Source organism: Spea bombifrons, chromosome 1 (genome assembly GCF_027358695.1).
Source record: "Spea bombifrons isolate aSpeBom1 chromosome 1, aSpeBom1.2.pri, whole genome shotgun sequence".
In the NCBI taxonomy this organism is placed as follows: domain Eukaryota; kingdom Metazoa; phylum Chordata; class Amphibia; order Anura; family Pelobatidae; genus Spea; species Spea bombifrons.
The window spans coordinates 99,209,790-99,232,013 of record NC_071087.1 but is presented as its reverse complement, the minus strand read 5'-3'; the positions used below and the strand labels follow the sequence as shown (position 1 = coordinate 99,232,013).

Here is a 22,224-nt window from a genome sequence, read left to right as displayed (position 1 = left end):
ACTCTATTAAGTTAAAGCATGATGTCTTATGAACAATACAGCTTTAAAAGCAACTCGTTTACAATTTTCAGTGAAACCAACGACTAAATACAAAATTTCCATACGTTACGCCAGGTGACGGATGGGGGGTATGGGGATGTGCAGGAACTAAGAAACAGTTTTAGAAATTGCCATCCAAATAAACAGAGAAACTAGTAGGAATTCACTTGAAGTAAATAATCGTAATTTTAGTTAGATGGTGGAAACCTTTTAAAAGTAATGGCTTCCATAAAAGCCTTCTTTTCCAGTTGCACTTTTCACTGTCAAACAGCTTGAGATGCCTGAACCTGTAAAACGCTTCAGATGACAGGTTTACAAGCTTACTATAACTTCACATTTTATGTCTAATTCGTGTAAAAACGTTGCGGCAATTATCTATCTTGTTAGGTATAATTTAGTGCAATATGGCTTATTATATTTTGCTTCTTTATTTAGAATATTTGTATTTCATAACCTATTATGGAAATATGCCAAGCCAAAATACCTCGCCTTTCATTCCTACTGTTCCAGGAGTATTTTTTTTTCTAATTTCAAAATGAAATTGTACATCAGAATATCTTTCCAGACGTCTACAAGAGAACCATAATAATACGTTCTACTTTATACATATACAGAACGCTGCTCGTATGGAGCAGTCATGCGTATAAAGCTTTTGGAAACCTGACCAAAATAGTCTTACTGTAGAAATGCAGTGCTCGAGATAAAGAACCATTTTAAGCACCATTAAAAGGGACACTCCAGCCATCATATGTACTTTAACGAATATGATAGGTACATGGTCCCCATACGCATTTGCCCCTTTCCCCAGACCCCAGCTCTTTGCCAAGCTAGAGGTTTGTGCGTCTGACACGTGGTTTAGTTGTTACCAGTCAGCTCCAGCTCTGGTTCAGATGGTTCCTTGTAGTCTAGGACCTGCCATGTGCACCTACAGAAATAGTTTCCACCTAAATTAACGGGGAGCGCTTTCTTGACCCGATTTGCTGACTCAATGCTGAGAATCATCAAATCACAGAAATAATGGAGAGCTGCTGCTAGGGTACATGTAGAAAAGTGATGTTATCACCATGGAAAAGGATTCATTCTTACCGACTGAAGTGTTCCATTAGTTGCTATGGTGTTTTGACAACTTATAAGACCTTACATCAGAATTACAAACTCTTACTGTGCTCCCTCTGGCATCGGTGGGCGGTCCCGCTGACGGCAGCGGGAAACACCCCCATTTGAAGGGAAAATGGACGGGGAGCGAGGCGTGTCAAGACCCCGCTCCTGCGACCCGGAGGATTGACTGGTGTGGTGTCACCCCTGTATGGTGTCACCTGGGTGCGACCCGCACCCCCCAGCCCCCGGGTTGTGACACCACTGGGCGCTTCCTTGTGTGTTTGAAACGTTAGGGTAAAATCTCATTGACCCTTTGTAGGTTTTGGTTTAAGGTGTCCAAAAAAGTATCAACTTATATCTAGCTCCAGAAATATCATTCATGATATCAGGTTTCTCATTTGTTCCATGAAATTTTATCTGTAACCCTTAGAGTCACTCCACACAACAATGTGCAATACATACTTGCCAACTTTTGCTCCAGGTGACCCGGGACACAAAGGGAGTGGGGCAATGTGGTGCTATGTGACTCCACCTCTTCTGTCCTGGAGTATATGAGAGCTTAAGCACAATGCTGCCTGGGCACAGTGTAATGCATTGTGAATAGGCAATGTTTTTATGAGAGGACAGACTCGGGGACTGTTGGCAGGTATGTGTAATATAGCACATATATCATCCTAGAAAACATATTGTTAGTGACCTCTCCACCTTGCATGCAAACTGTGTCTTTGCCCAGATGGGGACTCTGTGGCTGCGAAGAAGGAGTTACCAGAGTGAAGTGGAGGAGACCAGCTTACAGGGGGGTACAGAATTAAATAAAAGCTTTTTTGATGCACCGCCCTGACTACCAGGTGTTTTTTTCTGCTCTCTGACTAGTTGATCTATTCTAAAGATCCTGCTGTTTCTGCCTCCCCTGATGCTGCTCCAGTGGGCCACTTACAGTCATTTTAAGGGAGTGGCTTTATTGCCCGGCACCACCCACACACATTTGACAATATATTTAGCGCACCATTCCAATCTCTCTAAAAGACACGGTCAAAAGCTTGAGCTCACAGCAAACTCAAAAAGTGTAACACCATTGTCTCACACAAACACTACAATCAATTAGCACAATCAAACCTATAAAGCATACTTTAATCATTCCTTTATTTCCAAATAAGCATATATTCCATACATCTATTTAGAAATAGACACATATAGATAAGCGCTGTACTAAAAACGCAACTAAAACCCTGTACCCCATTGTGCCTTACTAAACATTCTCGTACACATATAAATAACTCTCTTGGCAAGCACATATGTCAGTAAACAACACTTAATCTCTTGCATTGGAGACTGCCTAAAACTTAATTAATTGCTATTTAACTTTGAACATGACATACCCAATAAACAAATCGGTAACAGCAGTAACAAGTCCTAATATGTCACAATCTATCAATAAGCTGTAACGTAAATGTTAATAGAACTTGCTAAGCGCAAACGGATGCTTCCATTAGGCATTACCCCAGGTTTCATAGCTCCACAGTTCGAGGGATAGTGTAGATTTTATTCCACAACTCTTCCCCTTCTCTGATGTCATTGGGTCAGCCTCCTGTCCAACGAAAGGACATTACTTTAAACATATGCCCCTGAATCCGAACTCGATCACCATTACGGCACGACACACAACCTGACATACAAGAAAAAACACAGACACAAAATAACATGACTACATGTACAAGTCGCTCCAAAGGCAACACAAAATTCCCTTTAATAATGCTATCATAATCATGTTTAAAGCCATTTGAACTAGGCAGGGAGACTCAGTTTAGCTTGTCAAATGAACAAACCCCCAGCAATTGCGATACCCAAGCTATAAGGAGTTTTAGAGTAGCAGCCACTGCACTTATGTTTGTTATCTAGAGCGAAGTACAATAGTCATTCAGACACAAGAACATGGTGGAATAGCTATGAATACATTGGGACAGGAGGTCCCTGGACCAACAAGCTTACAGTCTATGTGTATCAATAATTATTGTGTATTACTAATAGTGCTTCCATGCATAGCTTAGAATGCCAATGACTTCATGTGACTCTCGCTACTATCATATAATTATTAACCATGCAGTCCCACAATTTCTGTCGAAATCGCCATCAACCTTCTGATTGTAAGAGTAGCGCCCTCTTGTCCTGTACCACAATGTCGTGTGTTAATGCTATTATCAATCAAAATTATTGTTCATTGTCACTCATTCCTATTGTAACGGCGCTATGGGAGTCTGCTGGTGCTCTATAATTAAATGTAACGTAAGAAGTTTATAATGAACCACAACTGGTGGACTGATAAATCAGTCCTTTGCCCATCTATCAATATATAGCGACCTAGAAATAGATATAGACAGCAGATAAACAGAAAAAGAGGTAACAAGGATTCTTAATGGTTAAAGGGTCTGGGCAGCTTGGCAACCTTCTGCAAAAAAAAGTTAAAACCTTTAAAATGCACATTATTGTTTTAGATCCATTGAAATATGGTAAAAAAATATACAGGAAGCAATTTTCTATCAAGGGCCTCACTGCAGGGGGACATTCACTTAGCAGTGGGCATAAAGTGACAGCTAACATGCAGCGCCAGTTTAAAGATAGCAATTACTGTATGAGCAACTAGAAAGATTTCTAAATAAATAGACCAGTGGGCTCCGACAGTACGCATCCAAAAACTTTAAAGCTATAAATGAACCTTTGCATAAAAGGCCACTTTTCGCTTGCAAGAATTCCCCTACTGCTAGCTAGATGTAACACAGCTGTTCGGAGAAAGGAGACGAAAGTGCTAGCAGATGTGCGTCTAATTCCTTTCCCGTTCTAGTCCGGCTCCGCAAATACAAGTGAACAAGGTGAATGAATACTGTCAAATGAGAAAACTCAGAGTTGTACTTATGACAAAACATTAAATCCTATTCACAGACCATCACTATGCACTAATTCATACGCATCGCTTTTCTGGAGCAATTGTATTATTTTTACCTCTTGATTACATAATGCCAACAAGCTCTGTGGCGCTGTACCAACAGATTATATTACTTATGAAGAAATCATTAAATCCTATTCACAGACTACCACTATGCACTAATTCATACGCATCGCTTTTCTGGACCAATTGTATTATTTTTACCTCTTGATTACATAGTGCCAACAAGCTCTTAAAAAGAAGCAAAAGAATGTTATTACTCTGTATAAGTTTCACTTTTCCCAAATATTACATTTTACAATTTTTATATAATAGTATTTAGTACATGGATCAGATATCCTACCCTTCAGACTATTCTTTCCCAGTAAGTTATTTATCTCACTTTGTAACGTTACTGACCCTCTTTGGTGACAGGTGGCTGTGGCTCTTTAGTAATTCCTCATCTGAATATTTAACAAATGTTAAATAATTTACTGGTGCTAGTTGTTAATTCCATTTCAGCTGGGACTCTTTTAAAGTTGGATGTCCTAGTAATGCATTGTGAGGATAGCTTAAACAACCTCACTCATATCAGCTCGCTTTACAGTTTCATTTATTTGAGTAAACCCCAAGGGGCTCTGTTACTAAACTCCCAGGATCCTCCTGGGTCTTGTTTCTAAAAGGAGGTGACCAATGATCTCAATCTGCATCTCATTAATAATACCCGTCTTAGAGGTCAGAGAAATGCCATTCGGTGGGAAAAGTAGTATTTCAACTATGAAACATTAACGTTCATTTATGAGGCTAAAGCCACAATAAAAGAGGCGTCCTGGTAATTCTGTATAACTCTAAATTTGCTGAGTGGAGTATATTAAACAACTACACTGTGTTTCAAAGGGACATTAAATCATATGGTGTGTTGAGTCAGCCTATTATACTCATTAAGACTAATGCTAAAGGGTGTAGTGAGTAAACTCTAATTGCAGAAATGTATACTGAAGAATTTAATGAAATAGATTAGATCTTAAATGATTAGTTCCATTTATTTTCCTTTCCTATATTATCTTCGAGTAGGAAGACCTACGCCACTGATGAAGGATATCACAGCACCCATGGATATGCCAGCATACGTGGTACAGGACTACTCTAACACAATATGCATGTTCAACAAGACATCTTCTCTTTAATGGCAAAAAATACACATTAGTTCAATATACACGATACTGCATTAATAATCAAAACAGTGCCTATGGTTTAGCATGGTAAGCGAAGCCTTGACCACCATGAACTAAGGTAGACACAATATAGTGACTTTGCGCTAACCAAAAGAACCCTAACTGAAGTGACGACAAACATCTATTTGAGGTTACCTGCTATTTTCCATTACGCCCAGAAAATCCTTTTGGGCACAGTGGAGTAAGCACCTTGACCATGAATATAAAAGGCTGGGAGGGAGAAACTGTGTCCACCAGGAGTGTCCACCAGTTGGCTTGGGAAGCCAACACTGCAGATTTCTTTAGGTCATACGTCAACTACTGCTCTGAAAACAGAATGCTACCTACATCAGCCCTGGGCTGCTACAGAAATTATCTCTAAACTATTATTGGTGAAAGGAAAACACACATTTTTGTATTTTTCACTGTTGGCTAATTCATTATGCTTATGCATCCTTTATCAAGCGGATATGTCAACTAAAGTTTCCAGTATTGGATTACACATAGGTCTATAATTAGTTGTCATATATGGAGTTTTATATTCCGTTCCAATAAGCGCTCTGCCAATCCTATCAAGTTTCAGAAGAGATATCTGAACTTCATGACAGTTTGATTAGCAGGTACAATATATGCCCCTAAACGAATGCGTTTCCAGGTAAAAAAAATGTGGCTACAAAGATGCTGCCCCACTCTCATATTCAAAGCAAATAAACCATAGCAGATCATTCTATTATTTCCTCTAAATCACAAAAAAATACAGAAAACTTCACAAAGTTTTTTCAGGTTCTATGACAACAGCCCATCAGTGCCTGTTTTTTTCTTTGTGTTGCATGACAATTAAGTGTTCTAGGCAGAAATACTTTCTCGGAAGGGTTTGGGCATTCACCCATACTTTGAATGGTCTTCCTCGTGCTGTATTTAGTCATAAAAGAGTTAAAAATTCAGCAAAGGCACCATTAAGATTGCTTTAAAACCTTAAACACAATGAACTTACCTCAATGAAAAGTCACAAATGAATAGGAATGGGATGGAAAAATGACAAATTGACCAACATCATTTTCTCCCATTTACCAACATTTATCTCGATATTATGGCCGCATATGACGATGAGTGCTGCTCAATTTGACTTTTCTTTCCAGTTCTAAAAAGTTTGCAAGCAAGTCGCTGGCCTTGGTTACCGTTTACCCCGCATAACATGGAAGAAGAGAATATTCCCTCAAACAGTGTGATAAAGGAGACATTGGCAGGTTGTGGATTTTCAGTCGTTTTGTCTTTTGATATTGTAGTCCTTTCTTTTCTATTTCATCAGGACTTTCTATAAACATGCTATTTATGTGCTTAGCTTTATGTGCACCAAGGACACAGAGAACTTTTCCATGCTGTGAATACCATTCTTCACAAAAGCTTGATTTCAAATGGAATTTAAAATGATTCAGAGTAGTCAAGGTCCAGAAACTAATATTTTCAAAGTTTGAGGACCTTCCAGGGGGGGGGGGGATGGGGGCACACTAAAAACACGCAATTGAAAATGTTATATTTTTGGAGTAACCCCTTGACTGCCAGAGGCAGAGATGGAAGGTCTGATTTTGAAGCTTTTCACTTTTCAGCTTTTTAGTATTCTGTGCCAACAAATTCGGAATTATGAAGGAATATAAAACTAAACAAGTGGCAGGAACTTTTTAAGTTTGACTACCAATTACTGGGGTGATTTCAACATTCATAAATCAATGTTTTATAGGGACTCTAATCAATTTGAAAATATTGTAATGATGGTATCATGCCACCAAACATTTTAGGTGCCCAAATGAGGGGGCTGTTTTAGAGGGCTGGAGGCAGGGAAGGGCAGGATCAGAGGAGGAAGAAGTGGGACTGGATCCGGGCTACCACCTCCCTACCTACCATCCACCTTACCTATAAAGGCTAATTCACAGAGATCAGCATCAGAACACTGCAAGAAGGCCACATTTGGAGCTGCACTAGAACACCATTGATTTTTACAGCTTTCTGGGCTGGTCAAAATTTAGACAGTGGGGCTACTTGAAAACGGGCCACTTGGGAGGTATGATTAAATGATGAGTGTAGAAATTTACTTGTTTTCCATAAAAACAGCTAAGTGACCCTCAACTCTTGAATGGTAATCTATGTATGTATGTATGTATGTATGTAGATATATAGCATGGATGAGTTTTAGAAATAAAAAATCTTATGGAGCTAGTTAATGTACACCTTTATATACCGAGTTTAACTCAATGAAAACCTTGCCATCTGAGTATCCTCATTGTTGGTATTTGTTAATCATTTATCTCATTAACATAGTCGATGGACGCATACAGTCCAGTATCTAACAGGGAAAGGGTGAGATATCGGAGACTCTCTCGAGCTGTTTTACTTTATGTTGATTTCCTGATATATAAATATATAGCAAGAACATTTAAACATGCATGGTATATGCATAAGGCTATCCCGAATCTAAGATGAGACCAAGGACCGATTAAGGTCTCAGTCTCTACATTAGGAAAAATGGGCAGACCGGATGGGTCCAGTGGTTTTCATCTGCCCTGTAATTCTGTAAAAATGTTATTAACTAAATGTCTTGGCTAGCGATACAATAAAAAACTAAATACAAGTCATTAGCAGATAGCCATAAGTGTAAGATTTAAAGGGCTAACTTGTGCACCAATAAGCCATGGAGAAACCTGTACCACAGGGATATTAATAAAAATATTTTTTCCCATACAAATTGCAACGAATTTAGCTTGTCTTTAAAGTTTAAAAGAAAATAATTCCTGTGTCAGATTGCTGAATAATAAAGGGGGTTTGAAACTTGGTCGTTTACTTGACAAGCAGTTGAAGAACTTGTGCTTCTGTTCTGTGCGTGGCCAGCAGCATCTTGCCCAGCACTACTCCCTACAAAGAATGGTTTCAGTAATATACGTGTTCCATTTGCTTCAGAGACTTCAAATAATTAAAGACATTCACAACAAGTAATAAGTATCAAGCGGACCTGCTGCTGACAAAAGAAATATCATGCTGACTCTAACCATACACTCACAAAGGATCTGATTATTACATATGTCACTGAATGAAAGCAGTCTTGCAACGAAAACACAAATTTGATATCAAAACAATGGCGCATACAGACACTTGGCAAGGACTTGGAAAACGTACCATAATTACTTTTGAATCAATAAGCATTTTTCAGCCTTGGGCATTCAGCATAAAGTGATTAGATTGACCTGGTAGCTCTGTGGCTAATAAAAGACCAACCGGCTTCTTTAGTATAGACGTTATTTTGTATATCTGTTTTAGTAAAAGCACATTACTTTTTTTTTATCTCTTAGATGAAAAGCCAATAGGGTCCTATTGCTGCGTTGCATGCATTAGGCTCCATCAGAGAATCAATAGAATTAAACAACTCCATAGACGTTTTTGGGATTGTTAGGTGTGTTTCTTATGCCAATTGCGTACTTTAGCTTTTTAAATACAAATACAGAGCCAGTGTGTATTCCGTGCATTCATTCAATCAGTGACTGGTGAGATTAAGTGAAATACGCAAGGAGTGAAAAGTACATCACTTCAGGAGTAAGGCTATTCCGGGAGAAACATCACAGGTACATCTCTGATGGCAATAATCATGATGAACAACTGAGAAGGCGTTATAAACGAGACAATTGGTTAAAAAAAAAAAGGGATTTTTTAGTCATTTTGAGTCAATGTTCAGGACCCATCAACAATACCTGTTGTCATATTCATTTATGGTGATACGGTGAAGTACTCTGCCCTACACAAACTAGACAGCAGGTCCGGGAGGGCAGTAGTCCATTTACACCATGGAGGATTATACCAAGTTGGCACAACCCCCATAGTGCTTTACCTTGTGCCGTGTGGCTTTAATAGAGAGAGCACTATTCCCAATGTGAAAACCGATGAAGGCACCTCGTTTTGCACATTCCTTACCACTGCAGGTTCAGGGAGGACATCTTCAATGGCTCTCATTATAATTACAAACTGCATTAAGAAAAAAGAACCCAGGTTGACAAATAGCTATTCAAAAAAAAATTATGAAGCCTTTACATTCGGATTTGAAGCAAGATTTGGATTCATAAATAAATTGCTGTTGCTGAATTAGCATGGAGAAAATATTACTTATTTTGTCTGCAGTTGGTTTGCTTTTATATATCATTCCAACCCACTGACTGTATGAATAAAGCCGAAATTGATATTGCGGAATAAACGGCATACGTAGCGTAAGAGGTCACTCCGGAGGCACTATAACAATTGCACTGTTCTTGTAATAGGTGTTTAATATACGACGGTTAAGCAGACAAAACTCGTAAGCGGAGCAGTTATCTATCTAACAGGAAAATATTACAAGTAACCCAAAGCGGGAAGGCCACCCAGGAACACTGAAGCTCTGTGTATAAATAACCATAAAACGAGTAATATAACAGCTAGTCCCTTTAGATGTGCTTCAGATCTGCGGTAATCCAGATAAACTACATAAGGGCTCAGACTACACAGTCCAAGCTTGTTACTAGTAATTGCGTACCGATTTCTTTTCTAGCTATAGCCTGCAGGTAGTGCTCTACCAGTACAACTCCCATAATCCTGGGAACATATATTGTACGACAATCTTGAATCATGTGAGTAGTCATTCAACAACAGCTGGACGCTACCTGTTGGCTGCCCCAGAGCTCCATCAACCAGCCAGTCTAGAATTACGGACTTCCAGACGAATAAACTGGTGCCGACCTGCTTCGTGCAATGGCATATAGTGTACAGACTCCAAAATGAATGCTTGACAGCTAATGGTTTAATTGTGTTGATAGTTTACTAATACAATAAATGTGGGAGCGAAATCACTCAACCATCTATTTCTGGAATACTCTGAATGCATATACTGAAGGCATGCTCTATCATCCCTCATTGGCAGACTCTACCCATGTGTTCGCCGAATGAAGACAATTCGTGTAGACAGATTTAATGTGCATGAGAGTAGACATCACGAACCAGCTGGCTTTAGCTCCCTGAGAGTGATAGGAGTAATACAAAGCAGAATGCTACAACATCTCATTATTATCTGTCAAATCTGATTATTTCTACAGTACACTCATGTTCCAAAATATGCAAGGTAAAATAAAGAGAATATTACTAATTTTTCAGCTGACTGTAACCATATTGCGGGTTAATGTTCTAGTAACCCACGCAGTACTGAAGGGGTTTATGTATATTAAATGTTCCAAGCTGTTTCTGCTTTGTAATGGCAATACAGATGGGTTTCTGTATACAAATATCTGTTACATTCATGCATGTGGAATTAGGCTTCAATTAACGTTATATCTTGTATTATTCTGGACATCTACCCTTCACATCTGGGCGATCAAATAATCATTTCAAATATAGCATATCAGCAGCCATCCACATTTTAAAACCACCTTTTAATGACACAGGCACTGTAAATAATTAGCCATATCATTAGGGACTATATGAGATTCACATTCATGGGTGGACTTTTGTGGAACTAAGTACAAAAAAAAAACATGAAATAAATATATTTTCAAGCTACTTGAAATGAGAATTTGCTACAAATAAAATGTAACTTATGGATAAGCAACGGGAGGTAGCAAAGAGTGTTATTTTCTCTAAGAGAAAAGTAGGGTTTATTAAGTAGACTAGTACTTAAGGCTGGTGTGACCTAGAGTCTGAGCAAAAGGGAAAGAGCTCCTGCTAAAAGGCCACACATTTTATCACTTCTGGTATTGGATTTTAATTATAATGAAAATGGACCAGCTTTAACACATGGAAGCAATCAATAAACTACATCAGACGCTACTTTCAGATCAAGTGGCAAATGTGCTGCCAGTTCAAATGGAACACATTGAGATCTAACAAACGTGACATTTGACAAGCAGATGGGAATGGTTACAAGGGGGTTGGGGCAGCACCTACACATTGGTAACAGGCGTCTATTAAAGCAAAAGGTGGGCTAGATATATGATGCATAAGTGATTACTTTTTTTTAGATGAATTTACTAATTGATAAATAGCTGGGTAAGACATGGATGCCTCCAAATGTCTACTGAGATGTCTGATTTATTTCACATTAGTTATAACTGGGTTTACACCTGTATATCTCCCTGCAGCTCTAAGAGGTCTAAAGGAAGCATTATACGCAACTGGGTCTTGCAGGTGGTCATATAATTGAATAGTAATGATACCAAAGTTATGAGAGTTCCTGTAGAATTGAATGCACATTTGCAAGAGCAGCTGAGGCATCTTCTGCTTCTATACCACTATATTTAATGTATGTTCAGTGTCATTGTTAATTTTGTATTATATTGTCAGTTGTATTGTTACTGTTAATGTTGGTTGTCGTGCAGCAGCACTGCAGAAACAGCTGACCCCCTAAATAAAAAGTAATAGTAGTAGTAATAATAATCATAATAATAAAGCCATGGTGAGCATGGTAAGACCTGGCACAATGTCCAGACACCTGTAATGTAAATCTACCTGGCCCACCTCTAAAAAAACCCAAACATGGCTTTTCTCTCCAACAAGGGCAGCTATTGTAAGCCCAGAACCCGGCTAGTGGTAGCTTCATGAAACTACTCACACCCATCACAGTTTAGCTCTCCCATGTCTCTTCAATGTGCTTGGCGTGCTAAATCTCAGCAGTTTTAGAGGAGAGAATGCTGGAGTTAAATTGGCCACAATGCCTGGTTTACGCAAGAATAGTGCAACCTGCCGTGAGCCTTGCCGTACAATTTGTGATCTATGAACTAACATGAATATTAAATGAACGATTCTGTTTAAAATTACACATAGGTAAGAATTGGCAAAGAATGGCAGTAACAGCAGGAGGAATGGGTGAAAATGAAAATGGAGGTAACAAGGTGTAGCACAGGTTAAGTAATGGTGACACTGAAGAAAATGATAGATGGGGGGAGGCGACCATTACAAAAATGGATGAGGAAAAGTTACAGAAAAAGAAGACAAATACTTAAACAAAGAGACAAGCAGGAGGTAAAGTAAGAAGAGCGAGAGAGGCAAAGGTGATGGCGGATTCCAATGTCATTAGCCGTATATATAGTATATCAGCTTTAAAGCCAGCTTCTAAATAAATGTGCCAATTGTCAACTTCTGGTGGAGTAGGGTAATCTAAAATGTTCCACCAGGGCTAAATGGACATTGTAGATGCAATGACACGCTAATCTTAAAAAATACTAGATGGACTGCATGGACTCCAGTGCATTGCACTGCAGGCAATTAGGTTGCATTCCCATTCTAGAGTATTTTTTTCTGCAGTGTGTGACTGGCAGCTGCTGCTACCTTGGATTCCAATGGGAGCTAAATTACAATTGACTTCATTGCCACTGAGCAGGCTCAGGAAGTATGTTTCCTGCTTACTCTTTCTGGATGAAGACTCAAATAACAAAAAATGCATGCAGTACAACGCATTGGAGTCCATGCAGCAAATGGACTCCAACAGGTACTAAAATGGATCAAAATATAATTTTGGTGAGTAGCCCATTCCATTAACCATCCAACTATGTTTTCTCATCCCCCTCATCAATTAAAAATCAATCTCTATCGAAAAAACTAACAAAATAAATGTGTGCGTGTGTGTATGTATATATCAATATACAGTATAATTACCAGTAAAGTCTCTGAAATGCTACTACAAAAGGTTCTGCGTCTCACATGACAATAAAAGACATGTTTATGAAACCATTATGATGGTACTTTTAACCCAACCACTTAGAGGACAATTTACATGTTTATTAAGATTAGAACTCGGCTGACCTGCATTAACATGACTGGGGAAAGACAACAGATCGGTTTGTCTATCTCCTTGCCTACCAGCTATTGTCCGAATAGGATTCTCTTCACCTTTTTTGTGCAAGTTCAAGCACTACTTGTTAAGTCCTGTTTGCCCATTGTACAGAGTTCCAAATATTATGGTGTTATATAAAGCAATAAATTACATTAATCATGCTTACAGAACAATGAAGTGTCACTTAGGCTCTGTACCAGGGCCAGACTGGAGATTTAAATTGGTTGTGGAACTTATGCGCTTGTATTTGAGATGCAGTAAAGGTAAGCAACTGGGTACTTCAGGGTACTACACATAGTCCTAATTACAGGGGATCTTTAAATTAGATAATTTACTATAAAAAGTTCCAGTTTGTTTAACATAATATATTTTTGTCATAGTCTATTTAATAATATATATTAATATATATTTGACGATAATGGATGATATCTTAATATAATGGGGATCTCTGAAAAACAGAAGACAGAACACTACAAACTGATTTCCGAAAGCAGGTTCAAAGTTTTCAGTGTTTGCCTTTATTATATTTAAAATAAATAAATATATATATATATATATATATATATATATCGATGTGTCTAATAAATTCTGCATTTACAACAGTTCAAAGAAATCTCAGCTTAATGTTCAAGTTTTAAAGAAAATGATTAAAAGCCTAAACAATAGCTTGTTTTTCCAAAGCCATAAAAATGCAAAATAAAAGTTTGGTATACACAACATGGCAAGAGAAACTTTTATGTACAGAGAAAAGTCTATCCAGACTCCTTTAGGTTTAATGTATGATTCATATACGTGTACACTCACAGCATATATGCATTATGCATTACAGGCAATGGTGTGTTTACATGACAAGGTATAAAAAGTGGTCGTATCATCATAGAACATTCCACCGCTTACGATGGCGCAGAGCTGAAGCAAAATTCCATGGTACCCTAGACAACGCACCAATTTAAAACACCCCTTAAAATTCATGGATTTACATAGAAACGTGATTTATTTGTTGTGCCACAGTAGGATCCCATGGATAGTTACATCCAATGCACTACATTTAATGAGCTGCATTAGTCTAAATGACGGCCTGATTGCATTTTATGGTGTTTATGTCCCGGGCTACATATTAAACAATAATTCTTCATCCTATATCTCTGTCCTACTAGCGTCCAACCAGAAATAGGCAGTATCTTGGCATAGATGTCCATGATGAGGCTTGTGGGATGGCACTGGGGCCTATGGGGCATTAAGTGAAATGTCTTCTGTGCCTACCCCTGTGTTTCACTAAAATATTACAATTAGTAACTGTGTTAGCTCAGTGCATATTCCTACAAAGTGGTACGTAAGGCATTATGTAACTCTCCTATGCGACCCTTTAGTCATTCAACCCAAATCATACTTTTCCATGTCAAACAAGGTTTCAGCTAGAAAGGCAAATCTAATTCCACAGAAACACCCTGATCTTTTCACACAATGTATTCAACTGCTGTATATACTTATTCTAGGAAACAAAGCAAATGCATATTATACACTGACACAACACATGAGATGTAAATAAATGTTCCTGCATCCTTGGTTCTAAATTGATGCATATAGACTTACAGCACCCAAGAGTGTTATATACATCAGCGGTGTAGAACTCTAGGCCTTGAGGGCTGAAGAGAGTCCAAGGTTTTGGCAATCCTAAACACCAGCAGCTGAATCAAAATGTTTAAAAACCCTTGTATTCAAGACGTGATATATAGAATTCCGTGTCTGTCTGTGGCCTTCAGAGCCTGGAGCTCAACATCCTTGCTATAAGTCATCTTCTAGATCTCCAATATTAAGCAGAATAAAAGGAAAATATTCACTTTTAACACAGCTCTAATGGAAGTCTGTAAAATATCTGGCTGAAAACTTTCTTGTCTCATCCATATAGAAGATATTATTTGTATTTATTTAATCATATGCCAGCCTGAAGTTACTGAGGTGACAATAATTCTTGTGACAAACAGGACAGCATTTCCAAGTATCCTCATCGTCGGGTAGTATTCTACTGCTGATTATAATTATAAATATACGAAAATGTACACATCAGGGGCCCTTTTTAATGTAAGACTGTTACATCACAATGTCCACCAGGCAACGACATGTACAGCCGTCCGAACTTACATCTATAGAAATACTGGTACAGCAGAAATATAATACAATATATAATTGTGTTGTAAGGTGTCACACCCGCTGCCGTGGCACGTACGTCTGGTGCTCGCGGCGGCTCACTCACCCCTGCCGCTGACGCCGTACGGTCACGTCGGTGTCGTGGCTCCACCTCCGCCGCGACCCGACGTCGGCAGGGTAGTCCTGCCTCCACACCCTCGCTCGGGCTTGCGCCTGCACGCCTAGGACGCCTCATACCGCCGGGACCGCGGGTCGGATGTCTGCCGCGGCCGTGATGACGTCACGCGACGCACGCCACGCCGCGGCCTAATTGTGAGTACCTTCTCCTATTTAAACGCCATTTGTTTTCCTTTTCATTAGCCGTTCAAAGTGTATTGCTTTTTGGGTGTGCTGTTCCTTGTTATATATCCTTTGCCTTGTGTACCGACCTTTGCCTGTTTTTTGACTACGACTCTGCGCTGCCTGCCTACGACCCGGACCTGTTTGTACCGTTTATGCTTCTGATCTGCCTGCCTTGACCTCGGACCTGTTTATACCGTTTATGCTTCTGATCTGCCTGCCTCGACCTCGGATACGTTTTGACCTCGCTGTTTGCCGTTGCCCTTTGATTGGACTGTTTACTGGACTGCGCTACGTCTATATATCTGCATAGTTGGATCCTCCTTCGCTACCTGACCCCGTGACATAAGGTAACATCATTAAAGGCAAACAAGGAACAGCAAAGTCTACCAAACCTTTGATGAACAAACATGGGTTAAGACCTGGAGCAGCATGATATGAGGGAAGAGAAGAAAACTATGTGACTGACCCTGGAACACCACAATAGTTGTGGGATACGTATACACTATGTGTCTTCTGCACTTATCTATGTGCTCATATTGTAAATCCTCTCCTTTGAAAAGAGACTGAACAATAACTAGCAGAAAAAAAATATATATATATATATTTAGAACAAGCAATAAGAAGAGTTCATTATGCTAGCCCTCTTAGAGCTTGAGGCTTTGAGCAATAAATAGCAATTCCACTAACAATTAATTTTCAGCTACCTCTCAAGGTTACAGAATAAGGCCTCCGGTATGTAGGCGACAATGATTTACGTTAGCGGTCGAACAGATACACATATAGAACGTCAGAACTTCTTTCTGATCTGGGTTAATTGTTCTAATATTAAGATATTTGAGCTCAGATGGTGCCTTTAGCACTAATGCATCAGGTATGTTAGATGCAATGCCAAAGACAAAATGTGCTATTTTGAATCAATTCAAAGATTTGTAATTGTTTTTAGTATATTTGGAGCATTTATTTAACGTGTCTGTTTTTGGTTTGTGCATACCCAAGGACTGGCTGGATTTTTTTTATTTTTAGTGATACTAGTCAGTTTTCACAGTACTTCCTAGGACCTTATAATGAAGTGCACCAGCGACTGCGAACTTGGTTTACCCGATTGGTTCTACAGCAGCTAAAGTCCTTCAGTGCACAAGAGGGGTTTTTCATTTTTGACTAAATGGAAGTCCTAGATTTCCATTAACATGGACAATACATAAAGTAGCCACATCTGCTCGAGTATAATTGAAAAGGGAAACTATTTGGAAGTAATAGCTAACAAGAACATTGGATACATAATGTCTACAATATCTGTATAAATAATGTAGACTCTCCTGCTTCCACCCTTATGGAAGTTCCAGTCTGTTTAATGTTTTTAGAAGGATATTATCAAAAGGTAAAAATAAATCAGTTATTTTGCAATATTGTCACTTAAAAAATATTGTAATATGAAAAAAAAACTTACAACAACTGCTGGAGATGTAAGGCGGTTGCTCCTTGTACTCTATATAACCGCTGTATATTCTAACCACGAGTAATTTAGGTTGAAGAAAAAAAATCCATCAAGTTCAACTCTGCTGTTGACCCAGATGAGGGCAACAATCCAACACTGAATACATTTCCAACTGTGCCTTTGAAAGACCAAACAATCCTTCTTGACTCTAAGATGGCAATCTGATTTCTCATTGGATCAACATGCTATAACTAATCAATATGAATGTGTTTGGGTTTAAATCACATTTAAAGGCCACTTTTTGTAAGGGTGTGGTTAGAGGGCAGGGTTATAAACTTTTTACATTACTTTGTGACCGATTGACATCTATCTATATAATGGCATAAGGCCATATTATTTATGTGATTTATGCTGTTTCAATACACATTATTGTGACGTTTAGGGCTGTAGAACACGGATACCCAGCAAGCACTCCTGCTCTAGAAGTTATACTAAAGTGAGGCACTGTTTTTACAGATCATGGTTTTATGCATGGAGGTTCTAGAGATTTCTGAAGGAAGACATTTTTCTAATCTAGCACATTGTTGGAAGAGTTTGGTGTGGAAGAACCTGACTGGCCGGCATAGAGCAGGCTACCTCAACCCTATCGAACACCTATGGGATGAATTGGAACAGAGATTGCGAGCCAGGCCTTCTCCTAAAACATCAGTGGTGAAACCACAGAAACTCTCCAAAATCTTGTGGAACACCTTCCCAGAAGAGTTGAAGCTGTTATAGGTGCAAAGCAGGGGACCAACTACTTATTTATGTCTATGTATTTAGAATGCAATGTCACAAAAGCCCCTGTTGGTGTAATGGTCAGGTGTCCCAATAGTTTTGTCCATAAAGTGTATTTCAGTATTTGTGAAAACTTATACCACGTATCTTGAAAGTAGCATTATGAAGTTTTATTTAAGTAATGAACACGGACATTTTTCTTTTACTTAAGTGATTGCCATGGAAACTCAGCTTCCAACAGATCATAAAAATATCTTCATAAATAAAAACCATTTACTACTTAAAGAAAAAATATAATATCACTCTGCGAATGTTTATCACAAAAACGTTGAACGATTAGTTATTTAATTTGCATTTTTGTATGGTGCCAATTATTATAAATAGAAAGCAGAAATTTAATTAAACAGCATATGAAGGTAGGAGAAAAACAACCCGCTGATATAGGTATATATTTTTTTTCTTTTTTACAAAATATTATACAGCATAAATGACAATGGGTTGGATGTTACAAAAAAAAGTTCTTAGTTTTAATAAAAAGTTTAAAAAAGAGCAAGGCTAACACAATACCTACAAGGGTCAGGGTTGATGGAGAAGTTGCGAAAGGGCCTCAGAGTGCTGTCTTAGGGCTCCTGCATATACCTGGGAACTCTCTGGGTTGGACCCAGAGTTTCTGGGTAAAGTGCTGCTTTCCCAGATCTTTGGACCGCACTCCTCGTTCTCCTTGGCAAGGGAGATGTGTTTTAAAATCCCCACTCCCCACCTAATTCTCTTTCCGCTCCCAACCCCTTCAATGCTATCTGGGAAAAGTTCTGTTGTCCTCCTTTGGTAACCCCATTTTTCTCCATGGCTAATCATACCTTTCAAGTAGCTAGCCCCTCTTCCTCAGACAAGTGTGAGTTTGGGGAAGCCTACTCACATAGGTTCCCAGGTATGCTCCCTCCTTAGGGGGCCTTTCCTTTTTACCTGCTATGCCCAGTATGCGGGGAGAGTGACAGTTCTGTATAACATGGGTACATATAAGACAGCACATGAGCCCCTAGGCGAGTTAATATCTATATGCCAATCTCTCTCTCTTTCTTTTTTGAATGTCTCTGTGTGTGTATAGTATATATATATATATTTCAATATGATACTATTATTACATTGTGGTTACACAAGTTTTAAGCTTCAGGTATAGAATACACATTCTATAATAAAATATAAATCATATTTACCATATATATATATATATATATATATATATATATATATATATATATATATATATATATACACACACACACATATATATACTTACATTAAGACATTTAAACTAAATGGCTATGATAAAAACAGATGAAGTAGTAGTCCCTTCTGATTGTGTAGGCATGACAGAAGGGGTGATGATGTGTGTATGCAAAACATGCAGTCTATAGAATGTAATCAAAATGTTATTCCCACTGTGCAAAATAACCAGCAAACCACTTACTCCCCACTTCACATCTTTCCAACCCTTTCCTCAAAAAGAACATGTCACCTCCATGCGGCATCCAGCTTCTGTGAGTCTCGATGGCATGGTCTTGGCATGTCCCTGCTGCTGTAACTTCATCTAGATTGTTTTTCAGCCGCATCTAAAAGTGCCAGAGTTGCATGGAAGAGGTATGAGTCACCGGTGGCATCACAAAAAATGTATTGCATATCACATTAAATCTTAAACAATTTAAGTAAAAGCAGTAGTAGTTTCCACGGAGGATGACAGGCTGATAGGACAGCATCAGAGCAGAGGGGTTTAGGATGAAAGTAAAGGAATTAAAGAGTCTGTAGTAGAAACAAGTTCAAATTGAGAAGCAAAATAACAAGATTCTCCATGAGTAGGAACCTGGGCAGACTTTAGTCATGTCCTCAGTCAACAACACAGATTTGAAGTTTCTCTACAATAGAGAATAGAGAAAATCATTCCAATTATTTATACCTTTGACACTATACTATTGACGTAACAGAATACATTTGCAGAACTTCCAATGATTTTATCTCATTATTATAAAGAACTCATATGCAGATAGTTAACCGAGGATAAACATGCCTACTAATATAAGGCTGATATTGTGAAATTGTAAAACAAATTGCAGACATTTCAAACCTACAATTGTATTAGTTGTATTACCATAACTGTTTACTATGTTCTATACAGAAAAAAAAAACAAAAGCAAGTCCCTCTGCAAGTATCTAGGTAGAGAACATGCATGTATTATAACAGCACCAATAAATGACATCACATACTACCACATCATTCAAAACAACTAGATATCTGGCACTTGAAAATCTTGCCAACTACTGATGTATCCAACCATGCAAGACTGGTGTTACCAGGGAGCTATTTTACTTATCAATGACAAAACCTTTCCTCAAGAGGTCATAAAACCGTACAGCGTATTACGTCAGGAATATTTGCACGCGGTTCCTGAGAAAATAAACGTACCTTTTATCCATGGTATGCACATAAGGTGGGTTTTAATATACAACCATTGCTTATTTTAATCTGTAATCAGCTGCATGGGTTTATTTTGCCTGCAGAACTGTGGAATGTAGAATTTGGGTAGAAAGTGGCAGATTTGCTTTAATCTTGTAGTATCGTTATATAATACTTTAAATCTACAGTAAAGATGATTTATAAATAACAAAGATTAATCTGATCGGCAGCTGATCAAATTCCTACGAGACTGGGCAAAACTTCTTGCCACAGATACAAGTCTATAAAACAATATGCACCCTATGTAAAAAATAATAATAATAATCCTGCCGGTTGTGGGGTAGTCAATTGGATAGAAATGCTCTTATTAAAGTTACGCAAGTTAACAAAAATTGCATAATACATTCCCTCAAGAATAGCATACATAGTGGGTAAATTATAAAGAGAAATATCACAGTGTCTGTCTAGGCGCAGTATAACGACAACACCCCATTCAACCAGATCTAAAATTTGGTATGCATGTTTCCTATTAAAAAAAAAAAAAAACTGCAAACGGGCCATTAGCTGTTTTATAAGCATCTTCCATAAATGCTAACAATTATGTGTCCATAACTGCGGATGGAAAGAACAGGGATATTTAAAGCGCCACTGAAATAAAAATACAGGATGAGGCTTCATCACGCAGTGAAAGCAGGAGGTCAGTCGGTTAAAAGCCCCCAGATAAATCCAAGCATATTAATCTAGTTAAAGACACTAATTATGGAGCATTTATTGTGATCATTACCATTCCACTCACAGCTCCCAAAGCAAAAAATAAATATATCCGATACAATAATGTTGCTGTATAATTGATTTTCTTTTATGCATATATAAATGTACGTCATTGTCATAGTGTTCAATGACACATGAAAATCAAGTGTCAGGGGGTGCTTATTTATATTTTTGGTGGCAACAAATTCAAAAGAATGATTAACTAATAATAAAACAGAAAATATGTTTTATGTGATAGTAAAGGTTAACTTGGATAATGGTAATTCTTGAACGCAAAAAGGATAAAATCCTATTTACAATAGTTCAAATATGTATATAAATATATTGGTGTTTTGGTTTATATAGGACAAGGAGCTATAATTTTTTTATCTTTTTGGTCAATGATCAAGACTAGAATTCTAGCTGCCTTCTGATTGGCTGAAACCAAGTAGCCAGTTAGAATTTAACTTAATGTTTTACGTATCCAGTTTATTTAAATGAAAACCAGTGCGCTGGATTTCGATACCCAAAGCCTCTGCGTTATAGGTGTGTGAAAGAAATATTAATAAAAAGATATTATCCCTCAAACATTTTACAGCGCAAAGCAAGTGCAACAAACTGTGAGAATATGTATGTATACAGTGCAACACAAGGTATAGCTTTCAATGTTGAGTACCGGCACCGCATTCATTTCTATAATAAAAGTAGTGTTAAAATTGTGCAAAAAATATAGCTGCGGGAGGTTTTATTGGAGGTTCTCAACATACATCTTGCACCAAGACCAGATCATCAGATAAGAACAATAAAAAAAAATTAGGCAAATGCGACCTGTTTAGAAAGAAAAGTGAATTATTATTACTTAAGTACATATATTAAAATTCAAGGAGAATTCCTCGGCCTTCAACTAAGGTAGCAGTGAAGCACTTAATTAGCCTATACCACCTGTACTAATGTTAACGTTAATTGACCTAATAGTACCAGTAGCAGAAAAGGTGCTAATTATACTCTGCAACCAATGACAGCAAATGTGTTAATTAGGCAGCGTCTGCATCTAGAAGTTTTAATTAGCCCACTAGTACCTCTTAGACCACAGGAAACAGTTATCCCTACATTACCAGCAGGCAAGGTATATTAATCCCAATAATGCTGTAATAACAATTCTAACCCTAATAACTACAATTATCGCACAGCGGATACAACTCTTTGCTCGGCTATATG

The 22,224-nt window shown here is 38.1% G+C and overlaps 1 protein-coding gene across 1 annotated transcript in view; it reads right to left on the bottom strand.

Annotated features, from left to right (window-relative positions):
* Positions 1-22,224, bottom strand: part of RFX3 (regulatory factor X3) — a 122,168-nt gene that overhangs the window by 67,501 nt on the left and 32,443 nt on the right. The window contains exon 2 of the mRNA XM_053466186.1: positions 19,324-19,417. Coding sequence (XP_053322161.1) covers positions 19,324-19,417 — 94 coding nt within the window. The remainder of the gene's footprint in view (positions 1-19,323; positions 19,418-22,224) is intronic.